This window comes from Pteropus alecto, unplaced genomic scaffold (assembly GCF_000325575.1).
Source record: "Pteropus alecto unplaced genomic scaffold, ASM32557v1 scaffold72, whole genome shotgun sequence".
Taxonomy (NCBI): domain Eukaryota; kingdom Metazoa; phylum Chordata; class Mammalia; order Chiroptera; family Pteropodidae; genus Pteropus; species Pteropus alecto.
In genome coordinates, this window is record NW_006436811.1 from 8,691,756 (window position 1) to 8,712,381 (window position 20,626).

General features: G+C 38.1%; 1 protein-coding gene across 3 annotated transcripts in view; it reads right to left on the minus strand.

Annotated features, from left to right (window-relative positions):
• Positions 1-15,934: 15,934 nt before the first annotated feature.
• Positions 15,935-20,626, minus strand: part of TBC1D4 (TBC1 domain family member 4) — a 170,448-nt gene continuing 165,756 nt past the window's right edge. For all 3 annotated transcript variants that reach the window (XM_025048196.1, XM_006913789.3, XM_015590908.2), the window contains 2 exons: positions 19,989-20,165; positions 15,935-18,325 (listed from right to left, as the gene is read on the minus strand). In XM_025048196.1, the coding sequence (XP_024903964.1) occupies positions 18,092-18,325; positions 19,989-20,165 (411 nt within the window). In that variant the 3' untranslated portion in view covers positions 15,935-18,091. The remainder of the gene's footprint in view (positions 18,326-19,988; positions 20,166-20,626) is intronic.

The window sequence follows — 20,626 nt, forward strand, 5'->3', positions numbered from 1 at the left end:
TGAAGGAACAAAAGAGATGGTAGGAGTTAAGGACGGAGGTAGGTGAGAGCAAAGTTATGTAGGTCATGGTAAGAACTTTTGGACCTATTCTAATGAGACAGGAATCCATTAGAGAGATGTTGAAGCATGGAATGATCTGACTTATGTGACTTAATGATATGACTTGTGTATTGAAAATAGGCTAAAAGTTACAAATGAAAACAAGGAGACTGCCTAGGAGATTTTGCAGATCATATGAGGTTAGAATGGTAAAAACCGAGTTGGTGAGAAATGGTTACATTTAAGATACATTTAAAAGGCAGAGTCAGACAAGATTTGCTGATGGATTGAATATAGGTATGAAGGAAAGTGACATTAAAAATAACTTCCAAATTTTTGGCCTGGAGTTATCATTTATTGAAGACTAGGGGAAAAGCAGTTTGGCAGAAGATTCAAGAATTTGGAAATGTCAACTAGACACTCGATACTCAAGACTAGAATTCAGGAAAGAGGTGAGAGTTGAACACATTATATTTGTGGAAGTCATCAGCATATGGATGGTATTTAAAGCCTGATCCTTATGAGTTCCCCAAGAGTACTTTTGCCTTGAAGGACTTCCAAATGTATAAAAAAAATGTCAATTTGCAGCTAAAATTCAAACTAATAGAATAGATATTTTTGAATTTTTTATATCTTTCAAAGAAGAATCTCAGACAGTATGAAAAATTTGATTTCTATCATGACAAATGGTACTCCAGCTAAGTTAGGTCAAAAATCTATATTCATTAAAATTTTAAAACAAGAGACTGACATTTTCCTTCTTATCACTTTGTTCTACTGTATGATACATATTGAAAATGTTATACTCAACTTTCTGAAGCAGACTGTACAAAAAGCATCACAGTTATAGTTGTAAAATCATTCAGAAATGATGTTCAAATGATTAATCATTGTTAGAACTGTTACAACAAATAGGCAATCAATTAAAATATCTTGTATTCTTAGCCAATGCTGTTTGAGTAATGGAAATGCTTTACAAAAATTTATTATACTGTTAACTCCTATTCAAGATTTTCTTGAAACAAAAGCAACACTTGCCAAATATTCAATAATCAAAGATAAGAGAGCAATATGATTTATGATTTCTCATAGATATCACATTGCATATGAATGAGCTAAATCTGAATCACCAAGTAAAAGAAAAGCTTATTTGTGACTTTGCTAGACAAGTACAAAAATTAAATGTTTAAATTTTTCATAATATATATAAAGATTTTGTAAGTTTTTCTCATATGAATCAATATGCAGATGATTTTCATTGTAATTGAGAGTTATGTAAGCTGCCTTTAGAAACTACAAGAAAAATTTAAAAACTTTGTTTATATTGATAAATTTAGAATTGCTTTTCAATTTATACAATCCTCTTGAACTCAATGTTAACAATACTGCATTGACACAAGAATGAATTTACTGAACTTGGACAGATGTAGTTTTGAAACTCATATTTAGCTTCAAAGTTAAATTAATACTTCTACAAAAGATGAACCTATTTTTGCCAACCCGAATGTGAATTTCAGAATAATTATTTTTCAGTACTTAACTTAGTTATTCTAAAACTTTAAACTATGTTTGGAAAAACTTAGGTATGAATTTACTTTTCAATTATAAATTGTATTCAATGTGAATGCTGATCAAGTATTGCCAGTGAAAATTCTGCATTTAGCATCCAAATAGAGATGTGCCGTAATGTAAAATCCATACCAGATGTCAGAGTTGGTAAGAGAATGTAAAATATTTCACTAATATTTTTATATTGATTACATGTTAAAAATATTTGTGTTGTATCCAAATTTTCATTTTTTTAATCCAATAAGTCATTTTCTCTTAAGATTTTAAGCAGAAAGTCGTTCTTCTACCCAAAAAGATAAAACTCATCTGCTGGATTTTGAACACAAAAAATTTGGCAGAGAATTTGCAAATAACAAAGAACGTAGGTACTGAGCATTCAGATTAAAGAGACTGACAGAATATCCCCAATACTTTACAGTAAAGTAGATGGCTAGCCCTTACAAAGTATTTTATACAGATGTCAAATGTACTTGAACTAAACTTAGTATGTAAGTATTATACCTTAAGCAAATACCTCAGCAAAGATCGACTTTTATGAGTCCTGAAACAACTAATACAGCATATACAGTGAATAATTTACAGACGAGCATCTACAAAGCCAGAAAGAGAAAGAGGCGGCCAGACCAGATATTCTGTTAGGTGCACTGTCTAAGTATTGCCATCAATGACTGGGTAAAAAAGAATTGGAAATTAATCTTAAAGTTCTCTATGAACTATTATAGATGGTGCATATTTTGTGCATTTGTTATATATATAGGGTAAAAAATAGAGCAGTCTCACTCAACAATTTGAATTTATAAATTTTTAGCATCTTCACAAAAAATTTAACTTAAACAACTCACTTAGGGACATTTATAGACAGATACAGGGACTGAGCGAATGCTCGCTATCAAGACTAGATACCAGTGCCATAACAAGAAAAGAAAGAATTCAGCTTGAGACCTGTTTCCATCTGGATGTGCTACACCTTGCTCTCACAAATCAGGCAAGAACCAACATCATTACACCAACACTTGGACTGAATATAACAATTCTGAAGAACAGTATGCGAAAGATTACCTGCAAGACATATTATTGGAGGAGGTCTTCAAAAGAACATGAATCCTAGTTGACCTGCGAGCTGAACCTGAGCAATTGAAGGCTCTCACTCCCTCCCATCTTGGAATATGCCATTTGTCAACTGTTTTCACACTAGGAGCCACTTCAAAGACTCAGCATTGAGAGGACAATGTGTTTTTGAGAACTTCTGTACCCCATTAAGGCTTCTATATAAACTCTGAAGATTCTGGCAGGGCAGGTGGAGCTCTTTATCTTGGCAATCCTTGTAAGTTCCCTTACTTATTAAAATTGCCACCTACTAATCAGGAGTGGTCTGCCTCTGTCCTCAGTCTCTCCTTACCCTCCATGTATGGGGCCAGTTTTAGATTTCACCCAAGGAACTCAGAAGCTGCGAACCATGATACAGTCATGTGTCATTCCAATGTTTCTGAGAATGAGGCCGCAAATATGACTGTGGTCTCATGAGATTATAATGAAGCTGAAAAAATTCCTATGTGATAGCACAACACATTTGTCATGTTTGTGGTGATGCTGGTGTAAACAAATCTACAGCACTGCCAGTCATATAAAAGTATAGCACATACGATTACATCTAGGTTCATATAAGTGCAATCTATGTTTGCACAAAGACAAAATCACCTAACACATTTCTCAGAACATATCCCTGTTTTAAGCAGCACATAACTGTATGTTTACATATCTAATACCCTCAGTAGCTTTTAAAGAGAAATAGGCAGAGAATTAGGTACTGGCCCATATGCTATCACTGATGTTATTTTGCATCTCTGGAATTTTTCTCTTTTTAAATGTGAACATGAAATTTATGATTCTCAGCAAGAAGATCCTATTCAAATCCCCTAAGAAGTTTTTTTTTAAAACACACATTCCCATCTCTAGGGGACTGTTTACCTGCCATGATTGGAGGAAGTTGAGGGTTTATCAGGAAGAGGGGATTTGTGTGGCTTTTGAAAAAAACTCCCAAGCTGAGTCCATATACTACACTCAACTTGTGCACCCCACCCCCACCACGGTCCCCAGCCAACTAAGACAACCCCGGGTTCTATGACTCATTGAATCATGAAATAATGTAATATCTATGGCATAACAAAACATCTCTCGCCCACTGATTTCTGTGACATTTGACTGCAAATAGCCTGTCGAAGATAATGAAGTTCCTATGACTGAGCACTCCCACTGCCCCTCCCCCCAAAACCCTTAACTCCCTCTTTTTAACTTATTCGGTTTCTGCAAACCAGGGCCAAATTAGAAAATTAAACCTAGCAGACGGAAACATGCTAAACATTTGCAGAATAAGCACACAGAAAGTATAATCATCAGTTTTTATTATGAAATTTGTAAAAGCAACGCACTTCCAATTTGGAATCTTTTTCCTAATGAAATCATTTTTCTCATCCTCCCAGCTGTGCAGGGAGTGCGAGTTATCACGAGCTTTGCTGTCACAACTCCACTTCCACTTGAGTAAAAGGAGTAAATGACCTGCTCTCACCATATTGAACTGATAGAGGGGATTTCAACTTTTAGTCACCCGGGGCACAGTCTACATGTCTTCGGTCTCAAACGTTTGAGCATCAGTTAGCATACACGACAGGATAACTGACGACTGACAATTCAACCAATACATAGTTCAACGTTCTCCTCTCCTCTGCTTTGCACTTAAAGAGAAGTGTTGCTCTAGGATTATTTTCTTTTGAGGGTATGTTTTGAGATTAAATCAACTAAAAATTACATTTCTAAATAATACGTAAAAGAGATTGCCTGAAAGATTTTGCTAGACTTCCTAAAAAAAAAAAAAAAAGGCAGTGGATGAGCTATCTTAGAAAATTTCAGATCAATAATAAAATGATATGTAAACACAAGTAGAGGTGACAATTTATTCTCTTTCTGCAATACAAGTTTTGAAATTACTTCTCCATTTATGCTTTATAAGAAAAATTCCAAAAGGGAGGGTAAAATATAGTTAAAATTTATAGTCAGAGTTCCATTTAAAAAAGAGAAAATGTCACTAAATCGTATGCGAGGTTTGTCACCATCACCTACATTTCAGAATGTAAGCAAGGAGTACAAGTGATTTGATATTTTTATAAACTCACCTGGAACTGAATTGGACGTGAAGTGGAAGATAAAAACTATAATGTCATATTCTATTTTCAAAGATAGTCTAGCTCTGGCATATGTGATTGGTATTTTTCACTCTAAAGTTATAGATTTATTTGCCTTATATTTCTTTAAGTCTTGACATTTTATTTATTTAAATAGTATGTATTTACTGAGTTAAATAAGAAAAAATAAAGTCATGCCTTGCAATCTTATTATCCAGAGATGGTTGTTAACCCTCCCTGTGGACTTTGAGTGTGAGTGTGTGTGTATGAAGAAATTTTAAAATAGCATGTATTCCAACAAGTCTTGTATCTACAGATGAACATAATGAGACATCTTGGAGCAAATTTTCCTTTTTCAGAAGAGTCACTTGACTGACCCCACTTAGTCAAACAAAAAAGTAGCAGGCACCTATTACTAGGGGTAAAGACAAGACAGAAACTTCTGGAACTTGACAAAGTCTCAACCTTCCTATATCCCTCAATATGCAGAATCAGCATTTGTGGAGCAGGTGGACAATTCTGCACAAGGATCTAGGAGCCTCCTGGGAAGAAAGGAAGGTGAGTGTGTTTTTCCCTTTTTGAGGTTCAATGTTATTAGACTGTGGGATGGTCTTGACGATGGAGAGTGTGGTGGCCAGAAGGGACCACAAGGACCTCTCCAGGAGGGTAGGGGAAATCTGAGGGAATCCTTTGTCTCAAAACATAAGGTCTGGGGAAAGGGCTTGTCCCAGCACAGTGTGTGGCTGAGCCTAGAAGAACCTCAAGATTCAAACTGTTATGTGAGTCCGATTAAAAACAAAAGAGGTAACCTGGAAATTCTGAGGATGGAGCCCCACGTGGCCTATGTAGATATCTGAAGCAGCCAGTAGAATGGTGCCTTATTACAGCAGGGGAAAGAGATGCATGAGATCATACCCCTAGAACAGTATGAAACCCAGAGAAGGAACTCAGTAAAGGATCGGGGAGGAAGGCAGGCAAGAGTGCTTATGGACCCAATCAACCAAAGCAATAATGACTTCTAAAGACAAGGCCCACTACTGAATGAATCAGATTATGCATAGACCCATTTAGACTGAATAAGCCCCTGAGGTTCTTGAACAATTTGGGGTGGAATAGTCTTCAAGAAAGCTATGGGACTGTCTCTTAAAATAAAATTCTGAAATCTCAAAAGATCTTAGCGGCAAGAGGGACGTGATTGTATTTGTAACCTAATCTGGTGAAGCGACTATACCAGCAACGTGTGTGTGTGTGTGTGTGTGTGTGTGTGTGTGTGTGTGTGTGTGTAAACAGTGCATCATATGGAACATTCTTATAAATTACTCATTTTCCCTTAGTTTATTATATGTTGATTCAAATATTCATTCATTCAATGAACATTTATCAACTATTATGTACTAGGCATTGTGCATACCATGTTGAGTAATGCACTGCCCTGCCCTCTGAGGTTTCACAGCGTAATAAGCCAATATAATAAATTATGAAGGAACTTGGTAAGTGCTATCATTGAGAGATAAATGCAGGATGGAAAGCCAGATTAAAATTAGATAGAGGTGGTTTTACTTCCTATTTCTTTGACCACTATCCAATCTCCTTCTGTTTCTGCTTTGCCTACAGACAGGAAAGCCACAGACAGAAAGAAGGTGAAATAGGATGCTCGGCATGTCCCATGGTCAAGGCAGAGGAAGGCTGATGACATTATTGGACTTGGTACTTAGATGGTCACTGGTAAATCCTTCAAAAACAATTTTTTTAAATACTGCGATCTTTTCATTTCAGTGAGCGAGGACCCAAAATAAAAGTGCCTTTTGGTAGAATAAAAGAATTTTGCTTTTTCCAACTCTGAGTCTCTGTCACCTTCCCTCTATTCAGAGGAAAGAAAATAACCTGCCCCCTGCTTCCTGAACCCTCCTTCCTTTCCTAGGACAAAGGAAGGAACAGCCCCACCCCACTAGGAGGGTCTCACCCTCCGCTCTCATGAAGCCTCGGCCCCCGCCTCCCTAGTTTATGTATTTTGCATATATAAAAAAGGCTCTGAGGGAATCCTTTGTCTCAAAACATAAGGTCTGGGGAAGAGCTTGTCCCGGCAGTGTGTGGCTGAGCCTAGAAGAACCTCAAGATCCTGTGGAGGTGAGGGGTCTGTGGAGGCGAGGAGTTAGGAGAGCTCATGCTTGGAACAGACAACAGAATGTTTTTAACTCTACCTTCCCTCCTCTCCAATAGCCACCCCCTCTAGACTGAGCCCTCTGGCTTCCCAGACTCAATACAGTGCTTATGAACTGAGGATGAAGAAGAGAGAAAATGATTCAAAATTCTCCCAATTCTATCCTTAAAAGAGATATCCCTTCAGTGCCTCTTCATTATTTTCTATCTCTTTTTTCAAGGAGGCATTGTAGAAACTTAAAAATGGGAAATTGGGCTTCAGGAAATTGGAGCTTTACAAGCAGATGATATATATATAGATATATAGATATATATATACACACACTATATATATGTGTGTGTGTGTATATATATATAATGAAAAGGGGCAGGTCTGTCTGCCAGTAATTAGTGCTGAAAACTGGAAGCCAGCAACCAAAACCAACCAAGTAATCCAGTCCCTCATAGCATTGGTGAATGACCCCCAGCCCGAGCACCCCCTTCAGGATAGATATATATATAACCCGAAGACTATATATATATATAGTCTTTAAGTTGCTTGATGGATTTTCATTCAACTACATTTACCTGGTTGTAATGGCAGCTGCCCACTCAATTTCCCTTTAAAAATTCACAGATGTGTGTGGCAATAATTGTAGGTCCACTGGCAGCTGATCTGTTTTTACAGAGTGAAGGAGTCGCCATCTAAAACCCATAAACTGTCACAGTCTGTCATCATTGCAAAGATGCGGCCATTATTTAAATTAGACTGTGAATGATTTTTCTTCTCTATGATGGCTTTTCAGATGGTGATATGTCATAAGCAAGCCACAATAAACTGGCGTTAAGCATTCTCGAACCATTAGTCCCGCCCATAATTTGGTTCTTTCAGGAAAGCACACAGATGGTATAAAAAAAGATTTTGTCTCTGTTAAAGCCTGCCAGGGGAAAAAAATCCAAGGAAATCTTTTTGACATAACTACCTGACTATGAGCTGGGCATTATGGCTGCTGAGAGTAGAAAAAACTAAACGAGCCTCACTTATTGCCAGCTGTGATATATCTTTGGCAAGAAGTCTCTTATCAAATCAGGACAACAGTAATCTCACCTTTGTTTAGTATTCAAGAGTTCATAAAGCCTTAAGAGACATCATTTTATTTAATTTTCACAGGAATACTATGCACTGGTAGAGCACACCATCTCACCATGATTCTCATTCTCGATCGAGGAAACTGAGCCTTAGAAAATTTTTGGTGATTCACCAAAGGTTACAACAGAGTTGGTAAGTGAACAGAACCTAAACTCAGGGCGTCTACCTTCACAGCTCCTCCTTTCTAAAGCCTACAGTTGCGTCTGCCTCCATTGAACCTCTCTTTTGTGCAATGAGTTCATTTTTTAAGTGTTTCAAAAAGATGAGCAGTCAAGTTCAAGGGACACTCTTAATGCAGTGGTTCTCATACTTCTCAAGCTGCACGTTAGAATCACCTGGGAGCTCTTAAAAATGCCGATTTCTAAGCCACACCCCAGCCCAAATAAATCAGAGTATCTGGGGATGGGACCTGATGTCAGTATTTTTTTTTTCTTTTTTAACTACCAAGAGATCACAATGTGCAGCCAAGGGTATTGTTTCAAAAAAATCACTGAGCTTTAGCATCTCCTGAGAAGCTTGACAGACAACAGACAACTGATCCTAATCTGGAGGGTGTGAGTCATCAGACAGAGGCAGAACTCAAACACCCGAATTTTTTAAAAAGCTCCTCCAGAGATTTGGATGCACGAAAAGTTTAAGAACCATTGCTTTAGGGGTTAAGAAGATCAACTTTTAAGTTAGAAGGCTTTACTTTTGACAGCTCTGCCACTTAGCAACTCTGAGACTCTAGACAAGTTAGTGAAAAAGCTCAAAACTTCGGTTTCCTCATCCATAAAAAGGAAATGATAGTCATACTTACTTTTACAGTTGTCTTGATATTAAATGATATAATGCAGTGGTCGTCAAGGTGGGGTCCCTGGACTAGCAGTATCTGCATCCCCTAGGATATTAACAGAAACCCAGAAATTATTAGCCTCACCCACCCCTACTGAATCAAAAGCTCTAAAAGCTCTGCGAGAGGGGCCCAGCAGCACAGGTATACTTTGGAGTTACTGCCTGTGTAATTCCAGACCACCACAGTAAAGCAAGTACCTGATAAAAGTGGGTCTTAATCATTTTTATAGTGGAGGGTCTTGCCTTCAATTTGTAAAATCACAACATCTGTGGAGCTCAATAAGTGAGCGGTAAAATGAGCTATGCCTGCTATGCCAGTATGTAACAAGAAGCCCTCAGGTGACTGCTATGCACACTAATGATTGGTCGCTAACAATGCTTTTAGGTGGCTACCAGTGCCTCATGCACAGGGCGTACTCAACAGATGTTAGATATTATGTTGTTATTGTCAACATCATTATTGTTATCTACATTTGTGTGAAAAGTTTCTAAAGCATGGTAAAATAACCTCCAAAATAACAGCTGAAAATGAAATTACAACCAGCCAAGAAGAGCAGGCTTAATGTCAAGATTACTACTACGATTATCAGCACAAATGATCTTTGTCTTCATGAACCATTCAACATTCCTAGTGAATTGTGACCATCTGACCATATTATTTCCTGTTTAAAAACCCATCAATAAAGGAGAAAAAATGGCATAGATGATAGAAGCATTGTTCATCCTTCTTGTGACCAAATCAAAGTTGTGACAGAAACACGGAACAAACAGCAAACAAAGTCACCTGAGATCTAGATGAACAGAAGCACTACAACTACAGAGAAATATTTAATCACCCTGCACCGATAGAAGGTAGGAGGGGGCAGAGACGTGAAGCTGCCTGGTCCGAATCAGCTGAGTGGGACAGAGGCTGCGGCAGCAACAGCCAGCAGGTGCAGACGCCTCTTAAAGGGGCTGTGTCTGCCAGTGGACTTTCGCAGTGAAAGACCTGCTCTCTCTGAGCACCAGAGCACGGTTGGCTGCACAGGGGCACCAGGGACTCACAGAAGGACAGAGTTGTCAGAGCAAGGGCTGGAGGCGAGGATCTCTCATGGGCAGAAGTGCCGGAGGTATCCGCTGTTCCTCGGTTGGCCCTCCCCACTCCCAGTGTGCAGACTCAGTGCCGCCACAGCTGAGACATCATCTAACTGGATAACAGAGGTCGCTCTGCCCAGAGGATTCCCTGAAACTCTGCCTCCCCCACATCCAGTTATGTCCTTGGCGAGTCTGATTCTTCTTGTTGAGCAATACCAAGACTACTACCAGTGGCAGCTGACCTTGGTTTCTGGCATGGCCTCTTGAGGCAACTATAAGCACAGTTTCTGTGGATTGCTTGCTGAATCTTAACAGGTGGCCCTGGAGGGGTAGAGGCTTGGGCTAGATTTGGCCTGCAGCTGAACCCCTCTCAGGACTGTACCACTGGACACATATAACCATATAATAGAACAAGACAGAGATCCAGGAATAATGGAGTCAAGCAACCTAACAGATGCAGAGTTCAAAACACTGGTTATAATGATGCTCAATGAACTTAGAGAAAGTGTAGATGAATTCAGAGAGAACTTTAACAAAGAGATAAAATACATAAAAATGGAAATGGAAATTATAAAAGGAATCAGTCAGAAATGAAGAAAACACCCGAGATGAAGAATATATTAGAGGGACTAAAGCGTGGATCAAGAAGAGAATTGAATCAATGATACAGAAGATGGAGAAGCCAAAGACACTCAATCAGAATGGCAAGAAAAAAGAAGCCAAGACTATAATAATAATTTAAGGAGCCTATGGGACACAAACATAAAAATATTCATGTCATAGGGGTACCTGAAGGAAAACAAGAAGTTAAAGAGCTATTTGAAGAAATAGTGATGGAAAACTTTCCTAATTTGTTGAAGGAAATAGACATACAGCCCCAGGAAGCTCAGAGAGTCCCAAAAGAGGTGAACCCCAGAGAGGCCCACACCAGGACACATCATAATTAAAATGTAAATCCAAAGAAAGGATCTTAAAAGCATCAAGAGAAAAGCAGTTAGTTACCTACAAGGGAGCACCCATAAGACTAGCAGTCGATTTCTCAAAAGAAACTTTGCAGGACAGAAGGGCTTGGCACAATATATTCAAAGTGATGAAAACCCAGAATCTATAACCAAGAGTACTTTATCCAGCGAAGCTATCGTTTAGATTCAAAGGACAGATAAAGAGCTTCCCAGACCAAAAAAAGCTAAAGGAATTCATCAACACCAAGCCAGTATTATAGGAAATGTTGGAAGGACTTTTTCAGAAGAAGGAAAACAAAGTACCAAAAACATGAATAAAAAATGGTAATAACTATATTCCTATGAACAAGTACCTGAAATGGAAAAGAATTAAGTGCTCCAATTGAAAACACAGGCTGGCTGAAAGCATAAGAAAATAAGACCCCTACATGTGCTGCCTACAAGAGACTCACTTCAGATTAAAAGACACACACAGACCAAAAGGAAGGGGATGGAAAAAGATACTGCCTTGATGGACCTAGAGGGCATTGTGCTGACCGAAGTAAGTCAGATAAAGACAAATACCACATGATTTCACGTACACGTGGAATCTAAAGAAAAATAGAACAAAAACGGAAGCAAACTCAGATACAGACAATATTTTGAGGGTTTGAAGGGGATGGTGAAAAAGGGCAAAGGGATTAAGAAGTACAAATGGATAGTTACGACATAGTCATGGAGATATAAAGTGCAGCGTAAGGAAAATAGTCAACGATGTTATAATAAATATAAGTGGGAAGAGGGGAACTCGATTTAGTAGGGTGATCACTTGGTGAGCTACGTGAATCTCTGGTCACTGTGCTGTACAACTGAAACTAACATATTATTATATGCCAACTATAATTTTTTAAAAACTTATTGAATGATACAATGTAAATATGAGCAACTGTTTATTATATTTCAATAAAGCCAGAGGGGAAAAAATATCAATTGTTTTAACTGCCTATAGTACAGACTCTAAAATCTGGTTTTTCCTTCCTTGTCAAACTGGTACGTGTCATTCTCTCCCTCCCTATCTATGTCCCTGACTTTTTTTTTTTTTAAGATTTTTGAATAAGCCATGCTCCTGACTACCTTCTGATTCCTGATAATTACCCTACTAATAATCATTATATTTCTGGAGAAGGAAAGAATGCAAAATCAGAAATTAGTCCATTAGTCAAAATAGACCTGCTGAGTTCCCACCATGTGCCTACCGTATCCACAGTAAAGTGCTGGGGCTACATGGAGAAAAACAAAACAAAACGTTCTTATCCCTAACTAATAGAGTCTAATTGGGAAAAAGAACAGGCATTAAACAGGTGCTCAAAAATAATTAAATTGCTACACGTGTGCAAAATTCTACAAAAGAGAAATGCAAGTTGTTAAAGGAGACTATTCCAGGATACATGACATGGTCTACAGGCAGCAGATGCTGGTGGACTCAGGGAGTGCCTCCCGAGGAAATGTCTAACCCAAGACTGAAGATGTGTAGAGCTAGGCAAGAGGAAGGAGCACAGGTGGAGATGTTGCAGTCACCCCTGGTAGAGGGAATAATGAGGTCCGGAAGTGAGAAAGAGCATGACGTACTCTGAGATGGTTTGGCCAGGACAACTCAGAGCTGATGAACACCTGTCTACTCTAGTCTCTATTATCAACTTTAGAATGAAGCGCGGTGACTTAAACCAGTGTTACTTTATTCTCTGTGTTTGTCTGAGACCCCAAGAAACTATTGTTAGCTCACATTGCTGAAACTTTGGGAAACTAACAAATGAAGCTGCCATGAACAGAAATCCAAAGTCTTGGGGTATTTTTCATTCCACTTGGACTTCAGAGCTAGTCAAAAGTTAGGCAGAATAAATGGTGAAGAAATGTGACGAAAACTTAAAAAGAAATTATATTATTTTTGCCTTAAGGAAAAAAGATGAAAAGCAATTTTATATTGGTCTTCTATATATGAAAGGCTTTTATATATAAGATGATCTGTTTTTCTTCATCTCCATGGAGAACAGAGGAAGAAGAAATGTGTTTAAACAGCAGTATTAAAATAAGTTAAATCAAATAAGTTTGATATAAAACAGTTTCTTGACAATAAAGAGAATTAAGTTTTGGGGATGTTACAAAGGGAGACTTAAGTAGTTTCCCCGAAGGCATTTCTAAATAAGCTAGATTTTCCTATATTGGAGATATTTTACCTGGAAGCAGAATGGTGAACTATACAGTTTCTTCAAGTAGTTTGCTGTCCCATGAAGTACATTCCAAAGAAAGCAAAAACCGATGGAAATAAATTGAAACAGTAGTGCCACCTAGTGGAATGTTCAGTAATAACATTCAATATACCAATCCATGATTGAATAAATTTCTATGCACTTTAAATGTTAAAACTAATTAATATTTTTTAGACCTAGATCCAAACCTGTTTCATGATTATATGTTCCAATTCATGAATCAGCTACATACACTTAAGGGAAAAACAAGCCCAACATTATAAGGCCAACTTCTCACTAAATTCTCCAGAGGAAACTGGTAGATTTTTACTTCAAGAGTCAGAGTTTAAAGGCTACACCCAACAGAGCTGGAATGCTTTAATTAAATTCTTAAAAGCCACACTCCTAATGTATGTCTTGCATTTCCCAGATTTGAAGCGAAGTACAAGTCTCTTTTACTGAGATAAAGGGTCGTTGCTGATGAGTAGTCATCGGAAAGCAAAAATGACGGTTTGGGCACTTTTGGCTGCCACCCCCCTAGTCCAGCAGTCCCCAACCTTTTTGGCACCAGGGACTCCTATGAGAATCTAATGCCTGATGGTCTGAGATAGAACTGAGGTGGTGATGCTAGCGCTGGGGAGCAGCTGCAAACACAGATGAAGCTTCGCTTGCCTGTCACTCACCTCCTGCTCTGCGACTCAGTCCCTAACAGGCCATGGACTGGGTACCAGTTCGCGGCCTGAGAGTTAGGAACTCACTAGTCCCTTTTAGGTGATCTCTCTCAGACAAGATCTTCTGGGAAACATTCCATTGCCTTAGGTAGTCTTCCTCACTGTAGATCCCAAACTCCTGTTTTGTTGTTAGTCAGGCAAGCTACTATAGACTGAATTAGTCACCACGGAGGGAGTGTTTTGAGGAATAGTTCATCAAAGATTTTAAAGTCTGGTTAATAGTCTCTGTTCCCCCCATTCTCCCGCTCCCGACCCTCCCCCCGCCACACACACACTTGTCTTCCTGTCGATCTGCTTCTGACACTTCAAGGCTCACTTAAAAGTTTCCATTGCTTTCCTGCCAACCCTCCTGGACACAACTGCTTCCTCACTTATGGACAAATAAAGCTTCAAACATCTTATTATGAAACTTGTGGAACTGAAATAGAGATATTTATCTGTGTCTCTCTCCCAGGGTACAGCGTACACAGTAAATGTTCAGTAAATATTGTATGAATTGAATTGAATTAAATGATGCAAATTTTCAGACATGCCTGAGATTAGTCTATGTTCTTCAAATCATCCACTAATTGATTATTCTTCCTATTCAAAATCCTGACAATGAAATTATTAATACAAAATGAGGTACTGTTTCCCAATTTGAGTTCCAGATTGCATAATGCATGTGTTTATGTAATAATTAAAATTTCCCTAAATCAAAAGAGATAATGCAACTCTGAGTTGAAGAGAAACTAGGTATCAGAGAACCAAATACATCTACAAAATGTTTTGAAGTGACTTTCATTTAAATGATGTTAACACAGAAGTTAGTCACAGTAAGTCATTTTTTAATTTTTATTCACCCAATACAAAGAAAGCTCATTTCCTAGATAGTCTAGAGAATTCTGTCAAGGGAAAATGGCTTATTATTTTTTATTGATACTGCTTCATTACTTTATCAAACACCAGTGCTCCAAAATATTGAGATTCTCTCCACCCACTCACCAAGTCATCCTGCCGTCAATATAGTACAATGCTAAGAACAGACATAATCTCAGAAACCCCTTATTCTAATGTTAGTCCTTTCTTTCTCCACATTGTTTCTCAAAGTAAAGACTTATTGTCTACTGTACACCTTTCATGGCCTTAAATATCCTAAATAGATTTAAATTCAGTCAAATCACAGATTTTGTTTTTGTCTTTGTTTTTTGTCACACGTAAACATCTGGAATCATGACAGACTTGTTTGTTGAATGAATAAATAAGAGTGGTGGAACCAAAACTCAGATCTAAAAGTTTCCACCTTAAATCCAGTGCTTTTCTCAATATATCACAGCTGGTAAGAGTGACACATTGTGGTAGAGTACTAAATACATCAGTTGACAGATTTCCTATTTGTAATCTGGCACAGTGCAAAAAAAAAAAAAAAAAAAAAAAAAAAAAAAAAAAGATGAAATGGTGATAAAATGGGTAAGTCAAGATGGATATTAAAAGACTATACTACATAAGCCTACGCTGACACTCAAAATGTTTACTTCATGTACTGTAAAATATTTAAATGTTTAGTCCTAAAGTTAGCAAGAAGATACAATATCTTTTATTGGATTCCAAACACACTTGAGAATATTTTTAAGATATGTATTTTATGTAAATGTATTCACATCATATGCACCATAAGTGACTAAATTCTTATTCAGGAGCTAACCCAATTTAAAAATGTGTTTTCTTATTGTCGAACTCTCCCTTGCTATCTGTGAGGGGGCACACAGGAAACCAAAGGGGTAGAATGCAAATCTGTCAGTGTCGTCTTTTTTTTCACATTCATCAGCCAAAAGCTCCAGTGGGAAAAAAAATTGAAAACCTGGTAACCAATAATGCAGTTTCATAAATGTTTCTAAAAATTATCTTCCTTGTCTCTGATTTTATTAAAAAGGATTACCAGGGAACCGATTTTAAGTAGCAATAATCCAACCCATGAAGATTTTGTAAAAGACTCTAACCAAGAGCTTTTTCTCTCCTATTATAAACAAAAGTAAAACCAGTAAGCCAAGGAGACTGTAGCAATGTATTTATTGGAAATGAACTAGACATTACATATATTGGATGAAGATGTAACAATGCAGGAAGCATAACTGATACAACATTTAAAAAATCACAAAAGAAAAAGGAAATTCATTCTCAAAAGAAATACTGTATCCAAGACACCTCAATCTCTGAACACCATAATACAACTCATAATGTTGACTTTGAAGATCCAGAATAAAATTTACTTTAAACTGAATAACTGAAAGGAAAAGTTTATTTTCCCAACTTGAAGATTCCTTGGCTACCACCTGTGTATCACACACATCATGTAGTTTCCATCACCTGATGAAAACAAACACCAGGTGATATTCATCATATCCCTCATAGGAAAAACTTCTCCTACGAATAGAAAAATTGAAGGGAAATCCAAGCAGTGAATCAGTCGGCGGCCCCAAGTGAATGGGGTACTTAAAATCAGCATTTTCTACAACCTAGAAATTACACTAATTTTACTAATAAGACTTTATTTTCTTTTAAGAAACTGCCTGGATTAGAGGGCATGCTGATTTATAACAAGAGTGATTACATTTACACTGAGTATGGCTGTGCAGGAGGGTTTCAGGTGCTCATCATCTGCTCACTACAACTCTCCGAAGCCTTTAGAGCTGTACTCTTCTACTCTATAATACGCTGTAGCTTGTGTATAACAAACTCCCTTTGAAGAAGAGTATCCCAGATGATCCATCTGTGATGACATAAGTACTGCAAAAAGCAGTAATGATAAACATTGTACGGAAAGGCAAAAATGCTGCACCAACTTTCAGAGGCACTATCATAGAATCATCTCGGAAATGGAGAATCGAATGTGTACTTTGAAAATTACTTTCCTTCCACACATGCAGTATGCGAGAATGTCTTCTAATAAGTTGTCTGTGGCTGAGAGAGTTGGGAGTCAAAATGCAGAATTGTAGGTTTTCGAAGGGCTTGGCGCCACTTTCCCCCTCCCTTCTAATTGATTTCAACAGATTGTTTTAAACATTTCACAGTTCTCATAAATTTTCACATGTAAGGGGAAGATTATCATGAGCATATCAGATTCTAACAACTGGCCAAAAAAAAAAAAAAAGAATCTGAACACATTATATCATCTTTAGAAAACCAATTATAATTATACTTCTTTATCTTTCATTGAACATAAAGAGAACTAAAGTAAGAGCTCCCACATATTGGTGAGAAAATGGCAAATTCTTGTCATCAACTGTGGTACCAAGTAAAGGGGAGTCTGTTAAGTACTGTAGGAGTAATTTAAATAAAATGGGGGAAAGCCGATCTAGACATTTTAGGTGCTAAATTAAAGTTTTGAGACCTGATATATTTAGTTTGAGTTATAATGCAGGTCTAATTACCTAGAAAATTAGCAATGTACTGTTTCACCTTGGACTGGGTGGGTAGACTCAGCCACAACGTCTTGCTTTTTTCTTAGGCATGTCGAAAGTAATGCCTAACCAGACTCAAAGTGCATGTAGACACATCATGCTAGTTGGCACAAAGCAGGCAGCGGAGGAAGGCTCCCATTATCCTGAAAAAAAATCATAGGAGCCTGACTGGCAATCAGTCATTTTCCTGTTATATACAATATCAGTACATTTTAAGACAGATACACATAAATTTACACAAATATTTCCACCTCTCCACCATCAAGTGAAACATCCTATTCTTTGGAGAAAAAAATACATTCATTTTTTTCAAGTGTATTTCAATATACAAAGATGTGCTAGCTTTGTTTCACTACAAAGAAAAAAATGATTTCACAGGCGTCAAAGAAAAAAATGATTTCACAGGTGTCCAAGGGGAATTTCACTTTCACTTCCCTTTGGTGTGGATTTAATGAAGTTTTGATTTAAAAAACTGCTCTAAATATACATCTACCCCTTGTAATCTGAAAGCATGAACTGTTTGTGTCCATTTATGTATATATGTACATAGTGACCACCACCAACAAAAACCAGCCTACAATGGCTTAAGATTGGCAAACTCTAATGAGAGCGAGGCCCACTGGCTTGGACGAGGGCTCGGCACCAGACAGGCAGTTCCATGGTGCCAGTGTCCAGCACTGGGGGCCAGCGGCATGCAGACTCTTCCTTCCTGAATCATTTTCAGAGCATGGTCTCAGCAGACGCTACAGTTATGGCTTGTTTCCTGTCTTGGCTTTGTTGTTAGGGTTGCTGTTCAGGTCTCTGAGCAGTGATTCACAATTGGCAAGAGCATCGGCGGGCAGTAGCTTCCGGATCTGCTCCACTGTCTTTTGATAAGCCATTTTCTCCTGTTCCAGGGTCCGGATTAAAGACTTCATTTTGGTCTCTCTGGTCAAAAGATTTTCCAGATTGGATTCCAAGGTCTGGATTTTAGCATGAGCTATCTGTTTGGGGGAAAGAACACAAAATCCTCCAAATCAAAAATTTGAAGACTCTGGTTCTTCATTCCAGCAGCAGCCAGACTGTACAGATACTAACCAAGCATACCATATGACTTCATCAAATAATATGGGAAGCAAATACTCTGAAACCTTTCATGAAATGGAGATTTATAGGTTTCTCTAAAATATAGCGATGGTTCTAACAAAATACATCTCATTCCACCAAATATTAGCAAAAATGCAATATTAAGTCATGATGCCAAAGGGGTCAGGGCCCTCCCTTCACACGCTGGGGCTCCTCTGGAGTGAGTGGGGCCCGACATGAGGAAACAAGAGATTCCTCACACTGCCTTGAAGTGCTAAAAGAGACTTTTTACTCTCTGACTGGAAATGGAGGGTTTTCTAAATACATACTTGGATCCTCTGTTTTGACAGGTGTCAGAGGTGCCCACGTAACCTGGGAACCCAGACGTGATGACAACACTGAACTGTCAATAAAAATGTTTGTCACCATTAATAAAAATCATTATGTAAAGCAGGTAAAAACCCACTTCCCTAGTAAGGAAGTGCTCAATTAATCACCATTGAAATATTCATGTAATAACGAATACCCCAACTATTTTATCTTTTTGAAAATAGACACTGGTCTTTAGGAAAAAGCACAACATTTTCTATGGGCCAGAGCTAATGTTGGATGAATCAAAGGAGGTTAGTGTTCTTATTCTTGGGGAGCAATTACTCTAGAGCTCCCTCATTTCTGAGCTATTTCTCTCCTAGCTGGTCCAGAGTACTCACTACACAGAAGCAGTCTGTAGTGTTCTCTAGCTTGAAAACAGGTGCAGTGTGGGGAAGTGGGGGATAAGCAGAAACCACGGAGCCATTAGGCACTTAAGCTCTAACTTGGAACTCATCTTCCCAGCCCTTCCAGAAGGTCTACCTTCTAACCTCCCCCAACATTCCTAAGCCCCGCCCCTCATGGCTTGAATACTCAGCACACATTATACAACTTGCAGATGCAGAATATCAACTTCTGCTAAACTGCTTATTACATTTGTAAGTGTGTATTTATTTATAAATAAATATATAGTATTTTATATTCCCTAGTAATTGTAAACTTCTTGATGGCACAGATTATGTATTACATGTTTTTATTCAATTCTTTCAAACCTATCTCCTTTCCATTTATGTGAGTTTAACAATAGACAATCTTCATCATCCTCAATCAGATTTATGCAAATGATTTCTTGCTGGCCTCCCTACCTTCTCTCCCCACTCTAATCTGTTCTCAGTGAAGTTTCAAAATTGGGCTTTCTTTCTAAAGTATGGCTCAAAACTTGGAGAGATTTCTCCTCTCAACAAGATTAAAGCCATGCTCTTCTGCTTCACACTGAAGGTTATTTCCAACTCTGCCTCCATCATATTTATCCCATCTCTCCCCGACATAAATGTTAAATGGACACCAAGCTTACTCTGCTGCTCTGCCACTTCCTCCGCATTTACGGCACCCTCCACCTCATTCATTTCTCCCACCATGCCCCAGGCCGGTCCCAATGTCCTATATGCAACCCCTCCTCCCTTGAATTTAACCAAATATTTGCAACACCCAATAGGCATTTAACCAGGTTCTGCTTTGAATTGCCATGTGGTCACATCTTTGTCTCTTGACCTGCAGTTTTTCTAGGAGGTCCATGTTCTGTCTTTTGAGTTGGTTATTGGCCCTCTCCAGCTTCTCCACAGGTTCGCTGTCCTCAAAGGCATACGAAGATTCGTGAAGCTCATCCTGCAGGACGTGATATTCCACCTCATAAGCGTGTAACTGTTTAGAAATATCCATCTCAAAAACCTGCCATGAAAAACACCGTGGGTTAGTCTGACCTTCAGTACGTATGCCAAGATACAGTCTGTGTATTTGGTGTACTTCATAGAGATTTCCAAATACTTATTAGGAATGGTATGACACACCGAAAGGAAGACTAACCAGAGTGACTGGCAATATAAGGACAAATGACTCTTTCTACACATCTGAAACAGTCTCATAATAAGGCCAAGATACTAGCAAAAGTCAATGTTCAAAGGTATATGGCAACCCAAATATACATAATCTAGTAACTATCTCCCAGAATGTAGCATACCAGATAAATAGCATCAGTCACTGAGTAACTCTTATCTATGTTAGAGATCATCTTTGCTGATTAGTAAGCAAAATTGCATTGGCTATTTCTATAATAATGAGACCCAAAGCTTTTCTAATGATTTGTAAATGGGGCAACAAGGTCTTACACTAAATATTTTCATCCATTTGCT